The sequence below is a fragment of the Centroberyx affinis genome, unplaced genomic scaffold (genome assembly GCF_046629955.1).
Source record: "Centroberyx affinis isolate AG114_WGS23_722 - 3 ecotype Tasmania unplaced genomic scaffold, CSIRO-AGI_Caff_v1 ptg003976l_1, whole genome shotgun sequence".
Lineage (NCBI taxonomy): Eukaryota > Metazoa > Chordata > Actinopteri > Beryciformes > Berycidae > Centroberyx > Centroberyx affinis.
This window is the reverse complement of record NW_027281796.1, coordinates 45,845-72,912: the sequence shown is the minus strand read 5'-3', so window position 1 is coordinate 72,912 and position 27,068 is coordinate 45,845. Positions and strand designations below refer to the sequence as shown.

The 27,068-nt window shown below is 40.7% G+C and overlaps 1 protein-coding gene across 2 annotated transcripts in view; it reads left to right on the top strand.

Moving 5' to 3' along the window:
- The window catches only part of csnk1a1 (casein kinase 1, alpha 1), a 40,185-nt gene that overhangs the window by 7,749 nt on the left and 5,368 nt on the right, over positions 1-27,068 (top strand). Inside the window, exons 3-10 of one of the 2 annotated variants that reach the window (XM_071541937.1) lie at positions 2,824-2,950; positions 3,316-3,414; positions 10,687-10,770; positions 15,707-15,846; positions 17,029-17,107; positions 17,636-17,710; positions 17,805-17,911; positions 19,481-19,634. In XM_071541937.1, the coding sequence (XP_071398038.1) occupies positions 2,824-2,950; positions 3,316-3,414; positions 10,687-10,770; positions 15,707-15,846; positions 17,029-17,107; positions 17,636-17,710; positions 17,805-17,911; positions 19,481-19,634 (865 nt within the window). Of the gene's footprint in view, positions 1-2,823; positions 2,951-3,315; positions 3,415-10,686; positions 10,771-15,706; positions 15,847-17,028; positions 17,108-17,635; positions 17,711-17,804; positions 17,912-19,480; positions 19,635-27,068 lie in introns of those variants that run through there. The other variant, XM_071541938.1, reaches the window with a different exon arrangement.

Here is a 27,068-nt window from a genome sequence, read left to right as displayed (position 1 = left end):
GTTCTGCTTTACACTAGCAACTATCTGTAGTTCAGTTGCCTTGCCAGCCAACTTTATCTCACACGCACAGACACACAGAGCCTAGAGCATTGCAGGTTGTGGTTCCTGTTTTGGGGTGGTTGCAGCAGTACAGTTGGCCATGTGGTATACATTATCTCACCTCTCAGTCTGAACCTGTAAATTAAGCTCTGAGAAAAAATAAAATGGCAGTGTTCTGATGCTTAGCCTATGCTGTCAAAACTATTTGGTTCTATAATGTTTCAATTTTCACATGGCAGCCGTCTGAAGTGCCTTATTGTTGTTGTTCTTGTTATTATTGTAATAGATGTTTACGAATGTAGATTGGAATTGGAATGTCTGTTCTGTCCTACACCTAACCTGCTGTGACTCCACTTTTGAGGGTGTTCAAGTGCCTCATATCTTAAATCCGGCTCAGAAAACCTTTGTTGTGGAACATAATGAGGATTGGTTTGCTGAAGCCTGCGATTCATGTTCTGCCTTTGTGGAATGAGTGCCAAATCCATCCACTGAAAGCAAAGAAGCCTCAATAGCTCCCCATGCCTCCTGCTTTAATTTTATTTTCTGTGTCATGAATTTCTATCACCATCAGGTGGAAGAGAGTAGGTTGCTTGGCTTACACAATTCTCCGTCCCCAACTGAATTGTCATTAGAAGGGACTCCAAGTGGCTGTAGATGGGAGCTGTGCTGTCCAGCACAAGTCATCTGCCTGGTGTGAGGGGAGAAGAATTCTGTCAAGTCAGTCCACCCACGCTGTTCACCACTATCCTACCAAGCTACCGCACTCTTTTACATTGGTGCCACTGATGCATAAAGGCTGCGCATGTTGGTGCCTGTGTGTGAATTCCACACTGTCAGAGTATATGGGCATGGTGTTGTGAAGTATTATTGCAGGGAGGCGTGTATGTACAGTACATGGGTGGAATGGTTCAGTGCTTATTTTATTGTTTCATTCACAGTTGGGTATGTTTTTGTACCAGACAATTTTTGTTAAATATACACAGCTAACCAATGCAGAAAACACAGAGTCATCTGAAGCCAGGACACTCAACAATTAGACACTATGTATCTCCCCACCCCCACTGTCCTTTCCAAGCCCTGAGCTACATGTCGCGGAGGCAGCAGTCCAAAGATGTCTGTCAGCAGTGTTGAAGTGACTGTTTGTCAGGGAGCTACAGGTTACCTAGCAACAGATGCTACCGGGTAACGGTGTGGTGACCTCAGCAGGTCTGCCAACATGAATTCACACCAACATGGCTGCTTTACATTTTACCATTGAAATATCTCAGCCTTCTACAAATGTGCAACACTGTCCTGCCATGACTTCTCCTAGACCCACTTTCTGCACGGACCAGTTGGTTAAGCAGTTCAGATCAAACGCTTGCTGTCTGGTTAGGAAGCTGTTCAGACTAGACGACAGCACAAAGATGAACGTCACATAGGGTTGTGCCGATGAACGATGCCATTGTCTATTCACAAAAATTGATAGCCATCAATGATGGTTGATACATTGTGATGTGAAAGACGATAGTTCTAGTAGATGTACATTTGAGATAGTGTATTAATGGGCAAGTAATAGCTGTTGTATACAGACGCGTAAACCTAGTGGCCAAAAAGATTTTTTTCCAACTCATTTTCAATGGTACCATGCTGACTTTCTAAAATGTCTTTGTCACACAGACTCCCAGACCAGTGATCTTGTCTTTTGAAATCCCACGATACACACGTGAAGATAGGTGTCTACGGCATAGCAATGACATAGCAGAGGTATAACATGACCTTTACGGGGACCAGATGCCCCCTTTTTCTGTGGACAATCCCCAGGTTTAGTACTTTGTCCCCGGCAGGAACTTTCCCCAGATTCCCCCTCTCTGGATGGCATTATGTTTTTTACCGGAGGTCTGGTGATTGTCATTTTTACCGCAGGACTACAGGGATATTACTGCGTGTGACTGTATGGATGGGATTAATATTGCAGGACAATGTTGGTAATGTAATCTAGTATCATTTGTCAGATTCCAGAATATGCCTACTGTGCAAAGTATTTGTAATTTCTGAATCACATAGCATCAATACTGACGTTACAGGGCTCAAAATAAGTACTAACCCTAACCCCCGGTGGCCCGACAGTATGTTTACAACCCCCCTCGGCCAGTTGTGTTCTGGTCCAACCCGCAAACTTTTGAACAGTCTCTCTCTGTGTTGTCCTGCCCCAACATACCATTTGAACCAGAAATACGTTGAATTACACAAGCAAGAAGACACCATTGAAATGTTGTTTTCTTGTGACTTAAACGTCTCATCCCGATGTGGTCCTTAACTAGCTGTAGCTAATCTGTTGTATTTTCACAATTCAGCTTCTGTTGGCGTAATAATAGCCAAGTAATGAACTTCTCTTTTTTCTTCTCCCAATGTGGTGGGGAAGGATGGAAAGGTTTATCAGTAGTGGCTGAAGCCCACCTCTGCTGGGTGTCTTGGCTCTTTTTAGAATCAGAGGTCTGTTTGGTTTTAAGAGAAAAAGGGAAAACAGTGCTGTGCTACACACAGCTGGACCATGATTGGCCCTCCAGTCTTTAAAGTAGTTTTTTGATGTAGTGGGTCTGGAGTAGTAACTGAGGTGTGTTTTGTTTTTTTGTTTTTTTTCAGTCTGTTGGTCTCCATTTTATATGGTTGGTTGACGTGGCTGTCAGGAGGATTACCAAATTCATCAGCCACTTTTACCAGCCAAACAGAATTGTTGTGCTGCTATTGACCAACTCGTCTCCATAGTGCTCCCAATAATACTGTGTCTTCTTGTCATGCCAGGTGGTATGGCCAGGAGAAGGACTATAACGTCCTAGTCATGGATCTGCTGGGACCCAGTCTGGAGGACTTGTTCAACTTCTGTTCTCGTCGTTTCACCATGAAGACGGTCCTTATGCTTGCAGACCAGGTAACACACACACACACACACAGATCCTCCCTCAGGTAAAGACAAATGTAATACATATGCACAGATATAACTTGGTTATAAAATGAAGCTTCCCTGCTAGTTAAAAGATTAGAAAGCATTTTGGTATGTCTTGTTGAGGTCAGACTAGTAGTAGCCTGCTATAGTGGAGGAATGGGGCCAGTGAGTGAATGGGTGGTGGTAATGAAGCTGGTTCACTAACATGTAGGTACATCCTTGACTTAACTTGAACTTAAATGTCTGTATTGGAAATATGACCCACTTACAAATCTGTCATTTGTCTTAAATTACTTATGGTCTATTTTTCTCAAATAACACATTTTAAATTGTGTCCTTTCTATCTCCAGATGATCAGCAGAATTGAGTATGTACACACAAAGAACTTCATCCACAGAGACATCAAACCAGACAACTTCCTCATGGGCATCGGACGTCACTGTAACAAGGTAAGACCCATTCAGACAATTACAAGCCTATACATAGGTATGGATTGTCCTAGGTCTATACAGAGCTGTTGAAAGATTGGTGGTTGTTTTTCAGGGGCAGCCAATTTAACTCCATAGTCCTGCTCCATGGCTGTTGCCAAGTAATCTGTTTCTTTATAATGTTAGTAATCTCACCATGGTGATGTCACAGATCCACACTTATTGGCTCTAGAGAAGATTCTCTATTAATGGCTCTGATCCAAGTCCAAGACCATGGATATATATTACTGCATTCACATGAAAACCTTGTAACGGTTGCTTTTTTAAAACTTCAATTTAATTTTTGCATGGACTTTCCAGTGAATGTCATTACCCAATTGACACAGGAAACATTTTCAACATGTTTTACATCAAATTTTTTTTTAAAATACAAAAATGTGTAAAGTCTTCATTCGTTGAAAGCTGATCTTTGTAAGGTTTTCATGAACCCTGACATGTCAGAATGTCTTTGGTATGATTCCATAGCCAGGATGTCTACTCGTAGACTGTGGAGCCTCTTCATTACTCCAAATCAGCACATTTCGCATGTCAAAAATTAATTTATTACAATATATAAGCCATTGGGATTTATTATTTTCAGTTTTCAGAAGCCTCTCCACCCAGCTTAAACATAGCAGACATGATATTAGCATGATACTGTACATCCCAAACACGCCTAAACGCATCAAATTCTTTGTTAAAGTTTCCGGTTGTGGAGAATAATTCTAGAGGTACTGAAGAGCCATATGTGCTGTTCCATGTCTTTGGACAAATCGGCCAGTAATGGCTTTGTAATGGTTTATGGACACATCCACAACAGTGGAATTATGTTGAGGCCTGAAAATTAGGGCTAGGGTCAGTTCAGTTAAATTATTTTGAAAACGGAAACAGTTTTCCAATGACAGAGCATTCATTCTCATTTATTATTTTGCATTTATTCATGATTCCTTAAGACAGCTTTCTCATGCAAGTTTTTTTTTTTTTTTCAATATTTAAATGAAAATCAAAATCTTCCTCCTGAATTTATAGAATTTAAGCCAGCGTTGTTGAAAATGACATCTGCTTATTGTGTCAGCTGGTTTGCGTGTTACTAATGGCTTGTTGTGATCACACAACTGAATGCACATCCCAATGCATATAAAGGTTCTTTGTCTCTTCTGACTAATAATTGTAAATAAATGAAAAAAAAAAAAAACATTCACCAGCCAGACTGATGAAACTTGAAGGTTTTATATTTTGTTTTAATTCTTTTCTTGAGAGTCCACTAGATGCATTCAAAAATAAGCAGCACAGATTGATTAGAGTAGAACAATGAAATGTAATTTTCTAAATTCTTGCTGGACAAATGACGCGTTCATGTCATATTGGAGGACATATTTACTGTAACGACAAGGTGCCGACTGGGAAAGACAGTTTAGGTCAGCCTCCTAGTGCTAATTACAAGTAGGACATGTGGGAATGTTTTTGTAGACTTTGATATCTCCCACTTAGTGTCACAAATTGGAAGTGTGTCAATACAAGCTGCATATGTGGCAGTGAATCCACCAATGTCGACAGTCCAAGATAATTAAAAACAAAACTTACCAGTATATGCAGACTAATACATTCAACACTACTCAAAGCAAGCAATATCTGCTGCAAGTTGTTTATGGTTTATTTTAAATTAATACCTAATAATGATTTTGAATGTGTGTGTCGCAAACAGTTAAACACATGAAAGCCTCCAAGTTGTAGTAACAAGATGCCATCCTGTTCTTCCACTTCTTCAGATATGACGTGAACGCGGCAAAACCGTATTCAAAGCCTTTTGTGCTAATAAGAGTTTAAGGCTGATGTTTTCGATCTGTCACTCTTAAAATGGGATAGCCAATATTAATAAAAAATACCATGGAGGCATTAAAACACTTCTGATTACAAGACTAAGATCTGCCTGTCAAATTGACATGATCTTAGTGAAACAGCGTCAGCTGTTTTCATACGTCAGTTGTTTTCAGACTACTGTACAGGTACCAAATAAGAAACCGGCCAGCATTATAGGTCCTCTGTCAGAAGCAGGGGTTGGTGGTCCCATTTTGGTACAAATAATTAAATGAATCCCTCTTTATAACTCTAGATTTTTGTGGAAAATGAGAGGGGGAACAAAAATATAACTCCCTACCATCCCCCTTGTTAAATTATGACAAATTGCCCCCTCATCGTAAGGAAATTCATTGAGGTAAACAAGGGGTTCCAAGACAGTCTAACCCAGTTTCTGTGTGCCTGGGCTCTTTCTAAAGACATCTCTCCTGCATGCTGGACAATAATCACATTGATTCTCTCCCTAACCACAGAACAACAAAACCATCCAAGAGGTTTTGTTTCCTGGTGATTGTTTACATTTGTTTTATCTGGTCAGAGGTGTGTATGATCAAGTTGCCTGAAAATAACACTGTATATTCTGTACCTCCCTATTCTGAGCCCTTGCAGACAGGCAACATTTGGCTAAGTTAAAGCATGAGATGTATGTTTGAACCACCACCAAAATATGGCCTCTACTGCACATCAGGCATAGAGCCAGAACCCAACCAGAGCTGAAGTCAAGTCAGATCCTCCTCCATTGGGGTTTCCTGCTTATTGAAGCTGTTGAAGTGAGCAGCCTTGCTCAAGCCTGGCTTCTATTACTGGCACTGCTGTCTAGCTCAGTGTGTCTGTTTATGGCAGCCAAAGGCATATTTATTTACTCACAGGCTTTCCACTGGTCATGGAATTTCTGGAATATCATGGAATTTTGAGAGGTTTATTCTAGACAGGGAAAGTCAGGGAATTTAATAAATTATCTGGGGAAGTCGGGCAATATTGTGGAATTTTACATATGTGTCATTTTACAGGAATATAGCGGAGTGTATTTTCCAACTTGTTTCATACATTCATTGCACAAGATTTTTCAGCCCAATTGGAATGGAAACCAGACTAAAAAGTGATATTAATAAACCAGGTAGGAAGAATAAGACATTTTTAGATCATGGAACACTCCAACTTACTTAGACATAAACATGGAATACCACTGATTCATTAGATTTTGGAGAAATTGTGCAAATAGTTTAAGTCTTCAGATGATCTTGATGTCGTATATCACAATATTTAGGTGCGATATCGTATATCGCAATATTTAGGCAGGACACCATCACAACAATACATTTTGGATATCGCCCAAGCCTAATTGATACATCATGGCAAAGTGTAGAGGGAGCTTATTGTGTCTTTGGGATGTCGTGTGTGTGTGTAGATGCAGCAAATCCAGGTGGGTTGTTATTGAATGATGGGACCAGAATATCAGCCATATTGGCCTGAAAGCCAATTGATGCATGTCATTCAGTGCATTCAGGTATTTATTGGCTTTTGCATTGAGAGAGTTGAGGTTGCTGCACTCAGTTCCAGCCTACCCGCTCCGGTCAACTTACACTTAAGTAATCAATGATTGTGCAAACCATTGTATGTATGTGCAAGGTAATCAGAAAAAGACACAGTTTCAAAGTACTTGAAAGTGCTGTCACTGTTAAACTGTCTACCACCAGTTCTGAGCAGTGCTGTGCTTTGGGAACTTGGTGCTGCGTGTGTGTTTGTTTTTATGTGCACCTTCATCAGTCTCCTTTTTAGATAAAAACTAAAGCTGAGTCTGCGCTTCTTGATGGATTAAATGTTTTAGCCTAATTTTAGATTCACCAAAAATATTTTTTTTAACACTACCAGCCACAGAACAGTGCTCACCATAGTTAAGAATACCTTTTTAAAAACAAAACACTGAAAGCAAAAACTTAAATGCCTCTTGTAAGCATATATACATTGACTTTGACAACAAAATAATGTTTACAGGCATCATCAAAAAATCATTTTACATTTATTAACCTATATTGTTTGTGTTTCGCAGAGACATTACATGTCAGTTATACTGACATGTAATAACACTTGACATTCTTCCAAGTCTAGAAAAGTTTCATGACCCTTGTACAGCAGGCCTTGTTTGTACAAGGTACAAACAACCATTGATAATGGATCATCTGTCAGAAATACATGGGCAAATCAACCCACTAAACATTTTACTTTTTGCAGATCCCAGGATCCTGCAGGACACAGATTTCTTTTGAGGGATAGGAATGTATAGGGCAGCATGTTCATGAAATATGATCACTTCAGTAGCGAAACAAAGTGTGGAAATCGTGACTCTTGACTGTTGAAGTTTAGACGTGACCAACTTTTCTGGGCCGACAAGCTTGCTGACCATCTGCACATTTTCTCTGATAGCTCAGCTCTGTAGAAAAGTAATGGACTTCTGGTGACTTGTTGGTCCTTAGTATTTTTGGCTGTTTTTTTTTTTGTTTTTGTTTTTTAGAGATTCTCAAGAGCTTTACTGCTACTGCAGCATCCTTCTTAGGGAATGGCTTTGGAATTGTTTTGGATTACTATTGTGTTTAACCCTAGTGGTGTTGGTAGTCATTCGTAGTCCGTGATTGACTAGGTACTTCTCTGATGCACACTGTCATCAAGATCTCCACTCTGTGCTGCTGCTAGTGTTTTACCAAAAAACCCAGCCAGGTCTGTGAAATTTTGATTAACCATTTTCCCTGAGAAAAAAACAACAACTTGCCAAACCAATGTTTTGTTTTCTAAAGCTATTAAAACATGTAAATGATGTCTAACAAAGGCTAGTATGTTTTAGAATGGCAGAGCTGGGGTAGCTCTGTTCAAATCTGCTGCCAGTCGTCCGTGGGACCCACTGGTCTCTCAGCAGGTAATCAGTTTCTTTGGAATCTTCTCGGGGATCTTTCATCCTCTGTGGCAGATGAACAAAGTTTGCCCAAATTGGGGAAAATCACAGGTTAGCAGACCTTTTACAAAGCGTGCTCACCCAGTGAATCTTTTGCACTTCCCGCTGTTTACATGCGGTACCCTTTTTTCCCTTTCCTACACACCATATTTACAACATAGTTGTAAATAAATTGTTTCGACCTGAAATTTCATTACTAAGGAAAACAGAGCAACCTCACTGCCCACTAAGTCAGTTTAGCATGTGTACCCTGAGGCTAGATAAGATTGTGAAACTGGAAGCAGAATATGGCAACATATTTTTGGCATTAAGATGCCAGCAGACACAAATGATGAGAAGTGGTGTGTTACAGCAAGCTAATGAGGAGGAGACACAGGGCCAAAGAAAAAAAGAGATTTCAGTGAGAAGTGACGGCATGACAAGTAAGGCAAGATGCATGACTGGGTAGTTTTCGAACCCATGTATTGCTTCCACTGTCGACTATGCATTTGCTTATGTTATCATTTGCTTATCATATTTAGCCTCACACATTGATTTTAAAAAGTGGCTGGTAGCATTTAGGAATCTACCAGTCACAGTTGCTACTGGATTGAGAAGTTAATTTCCCACCCTGGCCACATCACACATTCAAAAGCAGAAGGTCATTGAATTAAATGCATTTTTTACTTTGTCGCGATGTGAATGATAGCAGAATGGAATAAACACAAAGGAAGAAACTGTAAATAATATTCCATCATTGGTATTATTTACATGTATTTTTTATTTATCTACCTTAGTTGTAAAGTAAGCTTGAAAAATGATTTAAAAGCAGCAGCATCAGCCAGAAGTTATTTGGAGAGCTCACATTTGTATTTTGTGGAGACACCTTTTCCTGAAAGTGGGACTGCTGTGCAGGTATCTACTGTATGCCCAGTATCCTATCCTATCTTGTTTTGTACTCAGGTATTTCTCAGTCCATCTCTGATCCAGTACATGTGCATATTAATGTGTTGGTTTATAAAATACAAACTAATGGGCTCTGCAATACACCAGGCATTATTTCATAAGTCACTGTTGTCAGGTAGGACAGCATAGTTAGATTGGGGTAGGCAATTGGACATCAGAGCAGAGTCCATCTGATTAAAGGAGATTGCCACCCATTTTAAGAATTCACATGTTATTCCTGTGCCCCAGGACAGTTCAGTGAATGTTTGTGAACTTGCACTACTCTTTCCTAAAGCTAGACATCAGAGAGAGAACCCTTGAATTTGTGATGTCATAAAACCAGGGGCTGCTCCACAGACAGTGAATGGGGCACTGACTATGTGGAGCCATAAGAGTAGTTGAAATTCATATTGTAGCATTGCTAACAGGTATGAACCAGAATTCAAACCTCACTTCGGTGCAAGAACTCGTACAAAAATCTTATGAGTCAACAAAGTCAATGCGCCATTCATTGTTATGAAGCAGTGTCAGATTTTAAATCCCAGTGAAATACAAATTCAAGGGTTAGTTCTCCAGTTTCTAGCTTTAGGAAAAATGATGCATGTTCACAAGTTTTGACTGAACAGTCCTGCGGCACAGGAATAATGTGAAATCTTAAAATAGATGGCACCCCCCTTTAAATTGGGCATCAATGTTAAACGGCCAATTATTCAAATGTGCAGTTGGTCCACTGCCCACCGTCCCCCCCCCTATCAATCCAACTGTAGCAGAGATTTGGCCACCATTACCTTGTCAATTGGTATGTTGTGAGAAATATGTTTTTCAGGTCTGTCATAAGGCAGATGAGCTCTGCTTTGGTTGTCCTTTTGGTTAAAAACAAATGAACTTCAAATTTTGAGATAAATTTAAAACTATTCAGGTGCCTAAAACAGTCTACTTCATAACCTATGGTAGCAGGTAATCTGTATTAGCCCTGCCCTCTTTATTCTGGTAGTGGTGGACAAAGGACACCCATGGGCTCTCTCCCTCCCCCTGCCCCCAATCTCCCCTCTTCCTCCTGGTCTTTTTCTGAGCCGTGGTGTTGCCTGTCTGCACTGGCCTTCATTGCTGCTGTCTGTCAGACATGAACTTCAACTCTCAACAACTCCACGTCTATGGAGGCAAACTAAGACTACAGATACACAAAAGCAGATTATTTTGGCTCTTTGTGGCACAGGTTTGATCTTTCCTTGGCTGTCCAGACAGAAAAATCATATTCCATGTGGTTTCTGCTAGATCCAACAGCCAGGAAGATCATATCTGTGCCACAAGGATTTTAAAACCAGATCTATTGTGCCTGTGTAGATCCAGCTTTGGATGTACAGAAAGAGGCGCTTATCCTAGATGTACAGCAGAATTAGTTGTATCAAAGGGAGTCAACCTTGAGGGTACAACCAGAAGTGCTCGTTGTACTCATGCTAACTGTGACTTAAGATGGATAGAGGCTGTGTTGTTGTTGACCCCTGCCCCTCTACTGTCTGCTCTAGTGTTTAGACTCGTCAGTGGGGAAGAGGAAACGAAGCTTGGCTGTTAGCTCTGCTCAGGATCCATCTTTCTCAGGATTAAACCAGGTGTGACCTTTACCACAACACCAGTTGCCTCACAACAGCAGTTGTCGCTTTGCTACCATACCTAACTACACTGGTTCAGACTTACCCAGACCACCAGCAGCCACCTTGCCCTCATAATACCAATGTATACCTGCATCCAGTGTGCACTTTATCATGGTGGGAGAGAAAAGCATCCTTGTCCTCAACTTTCCTCCTGAAATTTCTAGTTGACTAGGGGAATTCCATTATTCATATTTAGCTGCAACAAGAGAGATGTCAACTCCTTTAATCCTTGCTGAAATGGCTTCCTGCCTACATTAAAGGACAGTTCCTATCTCTTTCATGTGCTCTTTGGCCTGAGAGTGGTCTGAGCACCAGGTGAATCTGGAATGCATGGTTTGGTTCTCTGGTAGCTGCTATATACATCAGCAAAAAATATAGCTAAAACCAAAGCTTATTACAGGGCCTTCACAGGGGCCAAGCAACACTGACGTTAACACTCAGCAATGTGACACACACAACTGATGAAATTGTAGTAGTGAATACAGAAGCAACAAGTAACATTCTACTGAGATCATAGAGTATAATTTTTTATAAAACACGTATTGGTTTTACAAAAGTTCTTATACCGACTGCTGGCTTGCTAACTTTTGCAATAAAGAAATCATTGCAGAGTTGGCAGAGACCTCAGTTGATCCTTCAAGCCATTGAATGTAACTAGTGAGCCAGTTGGATAGCTATCTACAAAAAAGATGTTGGTTAGCACTAACAAGATTATGGACATGGAAACACACCAGACACATAGACATGACCATCCGATTTGTTTTTACTGAACTGTCATTTGCCTGAAATTTAGCAATACTAATTTATAACACTCAGAGATGACAGTATTACAGACTCTTACCATAAAGCCAATGTAACAGCATTAGCCAGCTGACTGACAGATGGCACAGGGACCGGAACCAACCTGGCTCATGGGAAATAATAGTAGTCTACTCAGAAATGATTTAAAGTCAGTGCTTGGGGTTTTTTTTCTATTTCAAGCTAAAGGATGATGTTATCAGAAATTTAAGATATGTGGGTTTGGACCTTATGACTCCCATTCATTTAGCATTAGCAATGGCTTAATGTTGGTGACAGTTGTGCGGTGAACCTAACCATATTATCCAGTTTCCCCCGGTTCTTAAGACTGTTCTCAGGCCAAAGAACAATGTGAATATCACATAGTATACCAGGAATTATCCTTTAACTTCTGCTGCTGCTGCTTCTGCTGCCCCAAACATGGATATATTAGATTTTTCTTTGTTTAGACTTAAGTGTTTATCAGATTTTTTTTTTTTTTTTTTTTTTTCCTTTTTGCTTTGAAGTTTTTTATTATAATTTTGCTGGTGTGGTGCATGGTGAGTGAAACTGTGCTACATCAAAGCACACATTGACAATTGTAAATACAGCTTTTTTTAACCAGGCTAATTTCTAAGACAGGATTGAATGCCTCTGTCCATTGTCGGTCTAAAATTGGCAGCAAGAGGGCATTTCAAATGCAGATGGGTAGACATTGCTGTTTCGCAGCTAGCATAAATTAACAAGTAATGAGTAACCGGACAAATCTAAAAGATAGAGGACTGAGCAGTACCGTGTACTTCTAAGGTGTTGTGGGGAGTAGGTGCACTTTAATGTGGTCACATTTGGAGTTCAGCGTTTTAATAGCATGTACAGAAAAGGAATTTCCACATATTGTGCACAGTTACAGTATAATGTTCTGTCATCACATTGCATTTGTTTCCTTATTTGTTATGTAGGACAGATCATTTAAATGTGTGAGACTCAGTTTGTCTACAGCATTGCTCTATAATGATGGTTAGAGGTAGGGATGAGGGAACCCAGGATTCACTTCTGTGCCTTATTCCCTTAAATAGTTTAATAGTAGTGTTGTCACATGTTTGTTTTGGCTTAATAGCACTACAAGCCCCAGTATGCCCGAGGTTTTTATTTTGAAATGAAACCACAACAACAAAAACAATAAAATATAAAAAAATAACCACTTTTAAATTGCTTAAAGTGGAATAACATAATTATTAAAATTATTTTACATTTTTTTCCATCGTAAAACCATTTACAGTTTCGTGATGCAGTGGAACTGAAGCTATGAGAGCTTTCCATAGGACATATTTTGCTGATGTGCATATGCCCTGCTCACATAACAAAATGGCGCACATATGATTACGTAAAGTCATCTGAAGTATGATTTACTGGTAAAGTGTATGACATATTTATCGTAAAATGTTTTTACAAGTTCATGCGGTTTTATGTAGGTTGACAATGATTTAAAACATCACAAAATAACGTACCAGTTCTGGAAAAATTCCAGACTAGCACCTTGTTTCGAACCGTGTACTTTGGTAGTTTTTCAGCAGCAGTACTCTGTTTGAACTGACTGAACCACCATAACAGCCCAGTGTAGAGGTGTGTTCTCTGGCCTCTCTGAATACTCTTTTCTTTATTTACACCAGTAAAACATGGCTTTTCACAAGATCTGCCTTGGCAAAGACCTTGTAGCCCTGGGCTGACTACCAGAGGGTTGACACGACTATTGAAGTAAACAACTGGATAGACTGATGTAGGACAACCAGTGGTGAATGCAGTGCACTCATGTCACGCTCTTGTCCTGTGGTACTCCTGTCATTTTTAAAAACAAATGCTTTGGCTGGCCCCAGAATCTCTGGGATTTTTTCAGGCACTTGTCTGGAGTGAAGAACAAGAGGGAAACGGTGTTTCAGAGTCAGAATGAAAGTATGGGATAAAGACAGACATGAAGCAAGATAGTGTTTGGAAGTGCAGGGTCTGAAAACAAAAGCCAGAATACTGGTTGTGTGGATGAGCAGCTATCATACAGGCACGGCCAGCTTACCAGTGCTGATCTTACTACCCTGGGTCTGGATGCTGTGCCTATGCAAGCACTGGCTTCCATGATTGACTGACAGGCTTTTAGATCCCCAGTTTGTGTGAAAATTGGCTGCTCTTTTGTGTCTCTTTGAAAACGTTTGTTATAGTGAGGACTGTAGCCTCACCTTGTTGTTGGTGACCTGTCATTTGAGATTTATTTAGAGACGAGGGGCCCAAAAGAACTAGTGTGCCTGGTTTTTCCAAAGTAGGGGGGAGGCATGATTTAGTTATTAGTGTTTTGAATGTAGCTTTGTCATGATTTGGTTACCATTAGGGTTTTGAATATAGCTTTTTCTTGCACAACTGAGTATGTAGTTGCCCAGATGTGTTTGCTACCTTGTGTATATCGTGTGGTGGAATGTGTTACCTTTGCTGGCGTCCTGCAGGAATCTCAAAAAAGCAGTTCATTCCTAATAGACAAGCATTTTTTTTTTATGTTTTGCAAGGCTTTATCAATGGATTGACTTGACCCCAAGGTCATAAGACATATTTCCCTTGTGAGAAAATGTTGGTTGTTAAAACAGTTAGAACATGGCAAAACTGGTCTGTGATGCTTTACACCAAAGGATACCAAAGGGACAACAGGCAAAAGATCTAACGTTGGTGACTCCAGCTTTCTCTGGATGGAGCACTCACTGGCTACTGTTTAGGAGACATTTTTGCTCTTCAAGTTCGATCATATGCAATTCGTCACTTCCTGTATGGAGGTAATTTCTCCCACGTGACCATAGTGACACCCAAATTTAGTAGTAGAGTGAATCTACGATGTCTCAGTTAGTAGGCAAGGGAAACTCTTCTCTGTTGTAGCCACACTTTATGCAGATTTACATAAAAATCATGTCAACACTCAGTCTGCAGTACGTTAGTCTTAGCTCTGTGTGTGTGTGCATGTGCACTTCTATCATTGTGGGAGTCAGAAGCCTTCACGAGAATAGAGTGAGGTTTTGGTGGGTCCTCAATTAGAACGGGCATTTAAAGCAGCCATTCTCAACCTGTTTAGGCTCATGACTCCTTAAAAAGAAGCAGTGCTGACTCGTGACCCCCATTACATTACGAAGAATGATTTTCCCTTTACAGGTTGTTTCATCTGATCAATTATCAGAGGAGGCCTAGAGGCGGAAAACTATGAAGTATTTTACACGAAAAAGCAAAAATTGGAAAAGAAAAATAGAGAAAAAATAGAAAAGAGATTTTGTATAGCCTAGTAGAAATATATAAATCATCTCACGACCCACTGGTGGGTCCCGACCTCCAGGTTGAGATTCACTGATTTAAATGATCATTGTAGTTTTTGCTCATTCCCAACATTCCCTTACTGTTATACACTGCTGTACATTGTTTTCCAGTGCTCTTATTACATTACAAGATATGTGCTTTTTTCCTATATTTTAGTTATTTAAAGTCAATAATTTGGTGTAGATATAAGTTACTACCAGTAAAGAAGGCAGCAATTTAGGCGGAACATTTGTAAAATGTAGCTTCAATTTCCTTTTCATTTTACGGACTATGGCTGGTGAAGTGTCTTGCTTTGGTTTGCACATTGGCTGGATGTGTGATTGACAGACGGCGGGTCCTAACTAGCTCGACCGATTTTATGTTTGCCGTTGTAGTGAAGGCTGTAGAGTAACCTGAAGTTTGCTAGTTCTACTACTGCATGACAGCTCTGTTGCTACACTGATGCCATGATCAGTAACTTCATTTCTTAGGGGAGCATTCTTGAATGTTTGTTACTCCATTTTTTTGTACTTGTTGATGTTGTCACAAGGACCTTGTCACTCCAATTCAAGTTATTTTCACTTTTTTATGCAGCCATTTATGGTTAGAATAAGTTCCATAACACTAGGATCCATGAAACCCATTCAAAACTCAGCTAATAGTTTAAAAAAAACCACACAAACATTAAGATAAGGATACACTTCTTAATTCCTGATTTAACTTTTGGAGCATTGTACATTTTTATCTGAAGGTCCCACTGACAGCAAACCACCATTTTGTCTCTCTCTCTCTCTGTCAGTTGTTCCTTATTGACTTTGGTTTGGCTAAGAAGTACCGAGACAACCGAACGCGGCAGCACATCCCCTACAGAGAAGACAAGAACCTGACTGGCACGGCACGCTACGCCTCCATCAATGCCCACCTGGGCATTGAACAGAGGTTTGTGCACATACAAACACACTGCATTAATATAGTATTTCAGTCCACAACTCACAAGTACGCATTGGATGCAAATGGTGCTGGGCAGGGTCTGAAATTACCACCTGACAAACACAGAATGTTGGTAAACTTTGGCGGATAAATCAATAAGGCTCATCCACCACACTGGACAGTAACCTTTTATTTAATGTCTTTGGCCTGTTCATGTTCCATTTTAAAAGATCAATGTTTAATATTTCAGTTTTCCTGAAGCATAATATGATATATAATATCAAGGTTAGGGTTACCCTTTTAAGTAAGTTGCACGGCCACGATCATGGACTCCAGTGTTCACCAACTGGTTGACTAGTTAGCTATATTTATATGCCCACCTGCCCACCTTTGATTCAAAGCAACAAGTTCACTCCCCTCCTCGGGTGTGTCCAACGGCATTCTGGGAAATGTAGCGAACACCCCCTCAACCAGACTCTACTCTCTGGCACCCCCTTTTAGGCTACCCAAGATGAAAACCAACAGATACACTCATTTGTTCCCTTAGCCATCACCTTGTTTAATGGACATAACGAGAGAAACATTGCTGTTATTGTCCACCACATCCTACTGTGGACTGGCACTTACTTCACTTACGTCAGTGCGTACTTTTTGTCTTTGCTTTTTTATACCTGCCTGCAAATCAATAGCCCTTTGGGATTAAATAAAGAACTGAACAAAACTGAGAACTGAGAATCAATGAACTGAAATTGATATGGAAAATTTGTCTGGATCCAGCCTCCTCTGGGATCATTGGAACTGATTTCTCAGTGGAGTGGACCGTCGGTTCCCAGCCCACAATGCATAAGGGTTTGAGTGTATGAGGGGTGTGTGAGGTTTGAGTCAACTCTTGGAAGAATCTGTTGAAGCGGCAGTCCTGGTTTTAAAGCCCGCTAAAATGTTGGTACAACTGACGCTCTTCACCCAGGAAACATTTCACCTGTGGGACTTTGGGTAGAACATCACAACTTCAACTTCCTTTATACTGCCCAGATACTGAATATTTATTTCCAAGACAGTATTATTAAAATGCCACATAAAACCACATCTATCGTGTACCAGGGCATTATATCCATTTTGATTGTGTATCATGTCAAAGATCCCTTGTCGTCTTGCATCTGTAATCCACAACTAACTCTGTTTCTCTTCTAGTCGTCGTGATGACATGGAGTCGTTAGGCTACGTGCTGATGTACTTCAACAGAACCAGCCTGCCCTGGCAGGGATTAAAGGTATGAGACTGTGACTCTGTGACTGTATGCTATCATGCTGATAAATAATCATTTACATCTCTGCTTGCCACTCATTTTTATTTTTTTATTTTTTTTATCTTGTACCTAGTGCTATTTCTTCAGATTTCTATGCGCTTTGTAAACTGCTTTTAGATAAATGCTATTTAAAGTTTATTATTTTTATCACCTAGTTCAAATTGTACCATGGGTGTCTCAAGCACTAAGAAATGTAGGCTGCAAAAATGCAATGATGATCTAAATCATTCTAAAGCATGGTGACCAACATGCTTTAGAATCACCAGTTGCTATAGCAGCAACCATGGACTGTGGTGCCAACATGACTGCTACTTAGAATTAGTAGCTCAGATAATGTGTATGTTCTCTCTGTGTCGGAGTCTGTGTTGCAACAGCATTGCTAATGTTGTCATCTACTTGTCCATTATGGCTGACAGTAAAAAGCAGAAGTTTGTGTGTGTGACGGTGTATGGTGTGCAGCATTGTTGATGATGTCATCCACATGCCCCTCAGGCTGCCACAAAGAAGCAGAAATACGAGAAGATCTCAGAGAAGAAGATGTCCACTCCTGTCGAGGTCCTCTGTAAGGTGAGAACCTAAACACACCGGGAGGATGATACAAATCATCCTATGATGGTCCACATTCACACACAACTCATCCTCTGTGTATGTGTGTGTCCAGGGTTTCCCAGCAGAGTTTGCCATGTATCTGAACTACTGCCGCGGCTTGCGCTTTGAGGAGGCTCCAGACTACATGTACCTGCGCCAACTGTTCCGCATCCTCTTCAGGTATACACACATACTCATACTACACACCAGACCTTAGATCGGGCCCAAAAAAACAAGCCCGACCCGAGCCCGTGCCCGTTCTGTCTGAGCCCGGCACAGGCCCGTCCCATGGGCCCAACCCCGGTTTAAAACCGAAATTTTCTTAGTAATTTGGCTGTTTATAAGTAATGACTGGTGATAGAAACATAATTGACACAAGAAATTAACAATCAGACTTTGCGGATTACAGAGAAATTTGAATGAAATCTGTTCAGAATTACGCACGGGATCTTAATGAATAGCGCAGCACGGAAGCGAAACTTGTTTCAGTTGGTTCAACAAACCCAAGCAGCCTTTGCACATGCCTAAATATATATATATATATATCCGGGGCCTACATATAACATTCTGATTATCACACCAAATATCTTACTCCCCACCCCAATTATAACCAAAAAAAAAAAGACGTTATATCTGACCACAAGACCGGCCGGGCCCGAGGAATGGAGGGCAAATTCCTACCCGACCCACGGGCCGGGGCCGGGCCGGTCTCGGGTTCAGGCGGAGAATCAAACCTCTGCTACACACACACAGTTATTGTTAAGGAACAAGTGCGGTGGTGGGGTGAGTTAGGAGGGTGTGCATAGCCCCTTTCACACATGCAGCCCGTTCCGTAAACGTAACAGCACGCCATCACGTGTGAAAAAGCAGCCGGTTTCGGAACGTGGGTAAATTAGTTCTGCCAAATTTCACTGTTCAACATTAGGTAACATTACTAGTAAAGTTCTGCATGGACCGTGTGTGAACAATGCGGTAACACTGACGGCACAAGCACGCACGAGGTCAGGACGCTCTGTTTAACTGTGGGAGGGAAATGCAAACCAACATACAACAGGCTGTAGCGTTACTTTTTTTGACGAAAATGGCGAATTGGACAGACATGGAATTAAGGGCCATCCTCTGAGTCCGGGCGGACAGAGAGATTAGCCCGCCGTGTTTTCAAACCGCAGTGACTCCAGCGGTTAATCATAATTTCCGGGAAATGACGACAGTGGAATTTAACAGTATTGCCGGTATTGTGTGAATGGCAGCGTTATGTTAAAAAAGCAGAGGGCCATGTCTTGTGTGAACAACAGAAACTGCTACCTTTACCAGAAAAAATAATTTGTTTCTATACTGCTCTCTTTCTGTTTTCTTTCCTTCCGTCTTTTCTCTTTTACCTCCTGCCTCCTTCCTTCCTCCCTTCCCTCCTTCCTGCCCTCTTTAGTCTCATCTTGCCTTCCTTCCCGCTTTCCGTCTTCTCCTCCTTCCATCCTCCCTGTCCCCCTGCCCTTGTCCCTTTCCTTTCTTCCAGCGTTCCTTCCTGCCTTCCCTCCTGCCCACCTTACTTCTTCCCTTTCCTCCTTCCTTCTCTCTTGCCTGTCCTCCTACCTTCCTTCCTGCCTGCCCTCCTTCCTTCCCTCCTTTCCTCCTGGCCTCCTTCCTTACCTCAGGCCTCCCTGTCCGCCTGCAGCCCTTCCTCGCCCCTTTTCTGAAACAGCTGATATTGGCGTGAATATGATATTGATAATGTGTGATCGTGTGTTTCAGGACTCTGAACCACCAGTATGACTACACGTTTGACTGGACCATGCTGAAACAGAAAGCAGCCCAGCAGGGGGCCTCCTCCGGGGGCCAGGGCCAGCAGGCACAAACCCCCACAGGCAAGCAAACTGACAAACCCAAGCCTAACATGAAAGGTTAGTAGCCAACAGCCAAGCGACGTTTTTTACAGACACCAATTGCTCATTATATATTCATTCATTATTGTATTCAGTATCATTAGGATTATTATTGTTTTATCCCCTAACCCACACCCCAACACCCCTTTAAAGTTGTAAAAAAAAAAAAAAAATTGGAAAACATTTGCTTCCATCAAAAAATTGCTCCAGGAGATTCTTATTCTTGTTGTAATGATGAAACCAAACAGCATTGTGTTAGTTCGAGGAGGCACCCCAAAAGAACATGAAATAAAAAAAACAGAGAAATTGATACAATTGGTCTGTCTTGCAGAAGCAAAGACGTCCTTGGGGAATTTGACTACTAACTTTGCTGCCCTGCTAATCTGTCCCTCTGTTTGGGACGGACAAAGGGCCGCTCTCTGCTATTATACTGTCTTAATGTTGACCAACACATTCTGATTACACACCTCTGACTCTCCTACACACTCTTGATTATTAACCTTCCCTTTCCAAACGGGATGATGATGAAAATGTCTTTGGGTGTTTTTGTGATGAACAAGAGTGATTCTACTTTCACAAATCAATATTCCATAATCCTACATTTAATACTTGTTTTACCAATGCCATATATTACACAAGAGTTCAACAAACCTTATGTATAAGGACAGAAACGCATTGACACCTAAATTGTAGGATCTAGATTTATTCATGGCATGAAACTATATTCTTAAATACTCAAAAGTAATGTAATATTTTTGCGTTTTATGCCAGTAGTCATTGAAAAAGAAGTGCATCATCTATAAAATGGCGGAAACACAGTGGAAGCATCTAATGCACTAGGGTGTTCAAACCTATGGTCGTCCATGCACTAGAGGCATCAGATGGCACTGAAACTGCTTTGACATGTCTGCTCCAAACTTGGATCCATTTTAAAGCATCAGCAGAGACGCCAGACGGCTGTTTTTCGTGAGGTTTCAGGAGCTGCAGTGAGCATTGATCTATTTCAAGGCTAAGATGACTAACCGCTAGTTCACTCTGTGAGCAGCTTGGTTGATGGGTTGCTCTTTTCTGACAAATTGTGGGAGGTGCGGGAGGCTCTGATTGCATCTATTGTATATAGTGGTCTCCAGCAAAGTTTTGACCAAGTAAAGAATGAAATTATTTAATTGGAAATTAACAGAATAAAATTAAATTAGTCCAAGCTGACCATCAACCCAAAACATCGTTTTTGAGACATTAATTCCTGTAGTCTTTCAAATAGAATTATAGAGAGCTGGAAAGCTTGTAATGACTGTTATCAATTTCTTGTTCATGAAACACAATCATATCTGTAAGGAAACAAGGCAGCCTGGTAATCTTGATTGGTTCACGGTCAATGAAAATGAAAAGTTCAGCCGTGACTAACTTTTCAAACTTGTTGACAGTCCACACATTGGCTGAGTTTCCCTGGTCACTCAGTTCTACAGTAAATGAATGGACTTCTGGTGACTGGTTAATCACGTTGCTCGCAGTGTGAACGCTCGGTTAGAAATGTAAAAAGCCCTTTTATAGTGGACTGGTGACCCATGACATTACAGCAGAAACAAGAGAAGCTAACCAGACCTACTAATCAGCTTCACAACAGTGTCGTGCAGTTCCCCATGTTGAACACAGAATGGAGACATGTCTGCTTTTGATGGCATTACAAGGTGACAGCCAATTGAGAAATAGAGAAATGAGCAGGTAATGTAAAAGTGTGCTGCAGATTGTTCTTATGGCTATTTAACAATGTGGAAATAAATCAGAGTTTTTATCCATACATAGTTATTAAATGATAGTTTGTGCTTGAAATGGAAAAGGCTACTATTCTGTCCAGTACATTGAACGCCCTTAAATATGTTCACTTAGGTACTTTGTATTACTCGGAAAACTGCAGCACGTGTTCACCAGTGACCTATTTAAAAGCAGCATACCGTAGAACAGGCCATGAGACAAATATAAGACAATATGATATATTAACCTATTACGGTGGTGAAATCCAGCTCCCCTTCTGTGCTGCTGATGCTCCAAACACATACACATGTTATACATGGCAAACAGGGAGCGCTACATGACATGTCAATTATGGCATCCCTTGCAGTCAGGCCGTAGTTTTGTTATTTAGGTGTCAATATGGTGTCCTGTTTCTAGGTTTACTCAAATCTTAGTAATGTATGGCTCTTCTCTGTGCTGATGGAAAACTATTGGATGGAGGAGGAAGTTCTAACCAACAACTAACAACGGGTCTATAATCTACTGTCAGTGTTAAATCCTCATTTCTCATTTCAATTGTCTCATAATATTTGGTTCAGTTGCTCAGACATTTTGAATTTTAGCAAGCCATTTTCTTCTCTACACGTAGCCATAGTATATTGTATACATTTTAAACAAAAGCTTCCATATTTTCCCTCAGTTATCTGGAAAACGGCTTGTTAGCATTGTTGGCATTTCTCATTCAAGCCAATACGTACAGCCAGCCACCAGCTAACAAGCTAGCTTTCGCTGGCAGTACCAGTTGGTGTGTAATAAAGAATGCTAACATACCCTTTTTTTGGCCACCTGAAATACCAATGAAAAATGGTGAGGAATAACTAAAATTCAAAATGTCAAGTTACTCCTTTGATTGTTGTGGTTGATTTAATGTACATATATAATGTACATGTGTTGTTATTGATGAAGAGTGATTTAACAGCATTGTTTGATTCCATCCCTTTAGCATCTTGGGCGGGTGGAGCACGCCCGGCAGCGCTGACTGTGGGCTTAGAGCCTGGTTTCTTAAACTACGGTGTATTTCAAAAAGTAGAAGCTGTTTGGTTTGCCCCCCTCAGGTTTGGATGTACTGGGATGTACCCAGTGACTAACTATTATCAGTTTATCTGATAGTGATTTGAGTAAGTCCAAGTCCAGCGGTCATGTACAGTGAACTGGTCAACATGTGGCCAGGTTGTGGCTCTAAACACAGTAGAGATGATTTGAGACTGACAATCCATGGTACTGCTCAACCCTGGCCGATGGAGAGACTGCATCACTTAACTAGCAGCACCAGCCTTCTCTCCTTGCTAGCTAATTCATAATCAGACAAGCACTTGTATAGTTGTGTTAAAAATGTGCTTTTACCACAGGAAAGGCCTATTTATGGGGTTGCCATAACAAGTAATGTTAACAGTAACATGGGCTACTGGTGCAAAGAGGTACTGAGTTACTTACACCTTTAGAAAGTCCTGGCACGTTTAATCTCGCCAGATTCAACTGAGACTTCCACAAAATCAGGAGGGTATAGGTTCATATATAGCCAACGCTGTGCAGTTCTGTAGAAGGAGCAACAACACGGTGCTAATAGTAAAGGTGTTGTTGTTAGCTAGAAGTGGGAAAGTTGCTCTAGTTAAGGTACTGGTGGTTCAGCTCCTGTCTGTTGACCTTTAGGACTCGTGGCTTAAAATCAGCAGGGACAGAGGTGCTGCTATGAAAGAAATCCCTGGACATTTAAGTTGGAGCATTCGGTCTTTATTCTATTAGGATCGATGTCAATTCTAGCAATTTGTTTCTTGTATCAAGAATCTGATTTTTCTCCTCACCATTTGACGAGTCAAATTTAAGATGTTAGTATCGCCTTAAAATTTGAATTCAGTGGTTGACCTACCAGTCTTGAGTGTAAAGCACAGTAGAATATTCTAAGAACTAGGAAATGCTGAAAGAATTTTGTGTGATCACTGGAGTTCCATGTAGCTGTAATATTCTCTATAGAAAGATTCCTTAAACTATAAATTAGGGCTGCACAATAAAATCTAGTGGGCTAGTTGGAAGAGGAGTGGGCTGGTCTTGTCCATGGGCATTGGACATTTGGGACTCAGCTCAGCCCAGAGAAAGTTATAGAACCATAGTATAGTGGTCTCTAGGGAGAAAATGCTTGCATATCAACAGCACAATGCATCAATCTGGTAAACTTTAATATGAACATACATTGGTATAAATAAAGCAGCATAGTAACAGCAGTCTGTACAGGCCTGCAGTAATGCATATGGCTGTCTCTCTCCACACTCCTCTCCTGACTTCCTTGTTTGCCCATTTCTCTCCCCCCTGTTCTCTCTCTCGTTCAGTTCGGGTTGTGTGAAAGATAAACACAGCTATCAGTGAATAAATAAAACTCGAAAGGCTGTATATGATATACAGTGTGTGCTCGCCACTCCTCATTTGTCTTTGTACTGTAAAAGAAAAAACTGATTTAATCCAATCTAAAGACCAAAGTTATATTTAATCAAAAGTTCTCCCTCTATATATTTCACTAACTCGTTATTACCAGCTGAAAGTAAGATACTTTGTTTGATATAGAAACTTTAAGCATAATTTATTTTAAGAATATCTTTTTAATCCAAACTGTTCACACTGTCGTTCTGTTTCATAGTTATACTACTTTTACTTCTCCTGTTTATTACTATTTATTTTGCATCACAGGGGAACTGTCTTTCAGGCAGGCTGCTAGTTCAATAATTCTAATAGCATAGAGAACTTTTTGGAGGCTGCCAAAGTGTAATTGGTGAACGTGCAGAAAAGTGATTTAGAACTGTTTTCAAATAGATTTTCCCTCCCTCCCCCCCTCTCCTGGGAAGCTTGCAGTCTCTAACAGTGGGCAGGCAGGCTCAGGTCTGAATTATTAGCCTTTCATTTGTGTACAGTGTTCCAACACTAAATGTGAACAATCAAATATTTATCCAAACTTAGTATTTAGCCTATTCTTAATTTTGTGAAATGCTTAAAGATGTACCTGTTCAAACTAACTATTTTCCTATACTAGGCTAAATATGATCAAGCAAACCACAAACTCACCACCTGCCAAGCAACAAATGTTGGTCAAATTTGGCTACCCTGCACCCACCGGCCGGTAACTTGGGAGTGGGAGTCAGGTGGCTCTGTCCGCAACCACACATCGCTATTTGTCACTTTGATCATTAAGGTGAACCTGGGAAGAAATAGATTTGATTTAAGAAAAAAAAAAAGGTTGCACATTTTCAGTAGCAGCACCGCTACTGAATGACTATAGAAACACTGGTCCTCAGTGCACAGCAGCTTAGCCTACCAAGTGAGACCATTTCGGCCAAAAATAAAGTTATTTAAAAAAAATTTTTAGCATAGAATATATATAGGGGAAACACTGGATGCGCACAAACACACATCACATATACAGTATACAGTACTCAGCCATGTAAAGACACTAGAATATTTGTATTACTGGACTATGACATTTACACACAGACACACGCACTGTGTCCTTTGGCGTGTGTGTATATTAATGTCAATATCAACAGCAGTGACAGCTTATGGAGGTGTGTGCACACGTATTCAACGTGAATGTCAGTGTGTCTGTCTGTCACAGCTATGACTGTTCTGTGTTTCTATGTTTAGCTGGCAGATGGAGGGTTTACATGTTGCCCTTTGACCCCTAGTGATTGACAGCTGGGTCTGGTCAGTAGTAAGTACAGTCAGAGCTGGTTATTGTGTTGCAGCAATTTATTTCCCTGTTTGGGCTTTTCTTCATAAACTCCCACCAGGCTAAACTGGTTTTAGCCAAAGAAACACCCATAAACTAGCAGTGAGCTTGATCCCATTGTATGAAGCCAACATTTTGAAGTTTTTCAATATCTTTTGACACCCTTAAAAACAATATTGATTAGGGACGCACTGAGCAATCGGCCACCAGTCATAATTGACTCATGGATTTTCTAAATATTGATTGGCTAATCCATTTATATTGGTTATTCATGCGCATGTACCATTTGACAGTAATTGAATACTGGTTTTATTTCTAATAGAGGACAGTTCTTTCAGTGGCCTAGCTGACACTTGGTCATTTCACTACTTTCTCAACAGTTTAATTATTGGATTCATTCACTAGTCTCAACTGTTAATAAACACTGACAGCTCACATATATTAATTTCTAACGCTGTCTTGTCAATTTCTTAGCCTGTATGATTAGAAGCAGTTCAGTGTATTGGACTGATTGAAAATCTAACATGTAAGAGCTCTCATTCATTTCCTCACGGTTGGTCAATACAGTGCTGTGCAATTTAGCATGATGTGCTACTATTAGTAGAAAGTCTGGGTAAAATGCTTCACATCAACTGATCACACTGTTACTAAATCAGTATAATAATAATAATATTGATACCAAACGAAAAAAGATTTTGTCAGTATATTAATAGTATAAAAAAAGACCAGCAAGTTTCAAACTGATTTACCCACTTGCCATAATTAGTTCAATTTACTTGATTTTCAGCTTAAGTAGCCTCATTTTGTTAAATATATAACTGTTAAGTTGAATCAGGCTTTTCTTTACTGAAGAAAAATGAGCTGGATGACATAATGTAGAGATCAAGAAAAGTATACTAATTAGATGATAGTACTATAATAAAACGGTGCATGGTGCAGTTTTATAAAGAGGCATTTGCATCATCATTGAGAAACTGGCTCTTTTGTGATTATCAGATGCAGTATTTTTTTTTTTTAGCTTTTTGTTTGAACTGCTGGCCTGGAGAGGAAAGCCAGCCAGTGACTTGGTGTTGAATGTCCTGCTGAGACCTGAACTGACTCTGACTCAGCCAGGAAGAGAGGGAGGGACGGAAAGAAAGGCGCAGGAGAGGAAGCGAAACAGAGAAAGAGGGCAGGGAGACTTATTGTAAAGGCATGAGGCAAGCTGGACGTTTGCTTATTTCCTTCACTCTGGAAAACACTGGTCTTCAAACCTTTTCATCTAGATATGTGTTTACAAAAGACACATTCTCCCAAGCCAAATTGGTTTAGGCTACAAACTAACATGCCTGCACTATTATTTTACGTCTATATTGCAGTGCTGAGACCCGGGTGGGCTTTGGCAACAAGACAAGGCCTTTAGCTGCGTGCGGAATTGTAAATGGCCAGTGAAAACCTGAAACCTGTTAAAGGACAGCTAAATTTCCACAGCACGTTTTTTTTCCCTTTGACCCCTAGCAGGTAGCCTTGAGCCAGCAGCAGCACCGGTCCACAGCCCGGGGCTTAAAACAACTAGCAAAGCCGAAGTATAGACGTGTTTGAGGCCGAGTCACTGTGTTCAGATGCCGTCCTGAATGCCTCCCAACAGCTCCCACATGCTTTGGATCTTTCACTTTGGCTCAGACATTGGTTTTTATAAATATCACTCTTATTGTCAAATAGAAGCTTACCTCAGCTGCATCAGCCTAGCCCGCAAGCCATCAAACACACACACACACACACACACCAGAGACACTGACAGAGCTAAATTATGGCAGGGTATTTTCATTAACTGGGTCATGCAGCTCTCCAGTCTCTCTCTCTCTCTCTGTCTCTCTCTCTCTCTCTCTGTGTCTTTGTGTGTGTTTTAGTGTGTTACCTCTCTGTCCTGGTCTGGGCCATTCTTCCCTTAGCCTTACAGATACCACTATCAAGT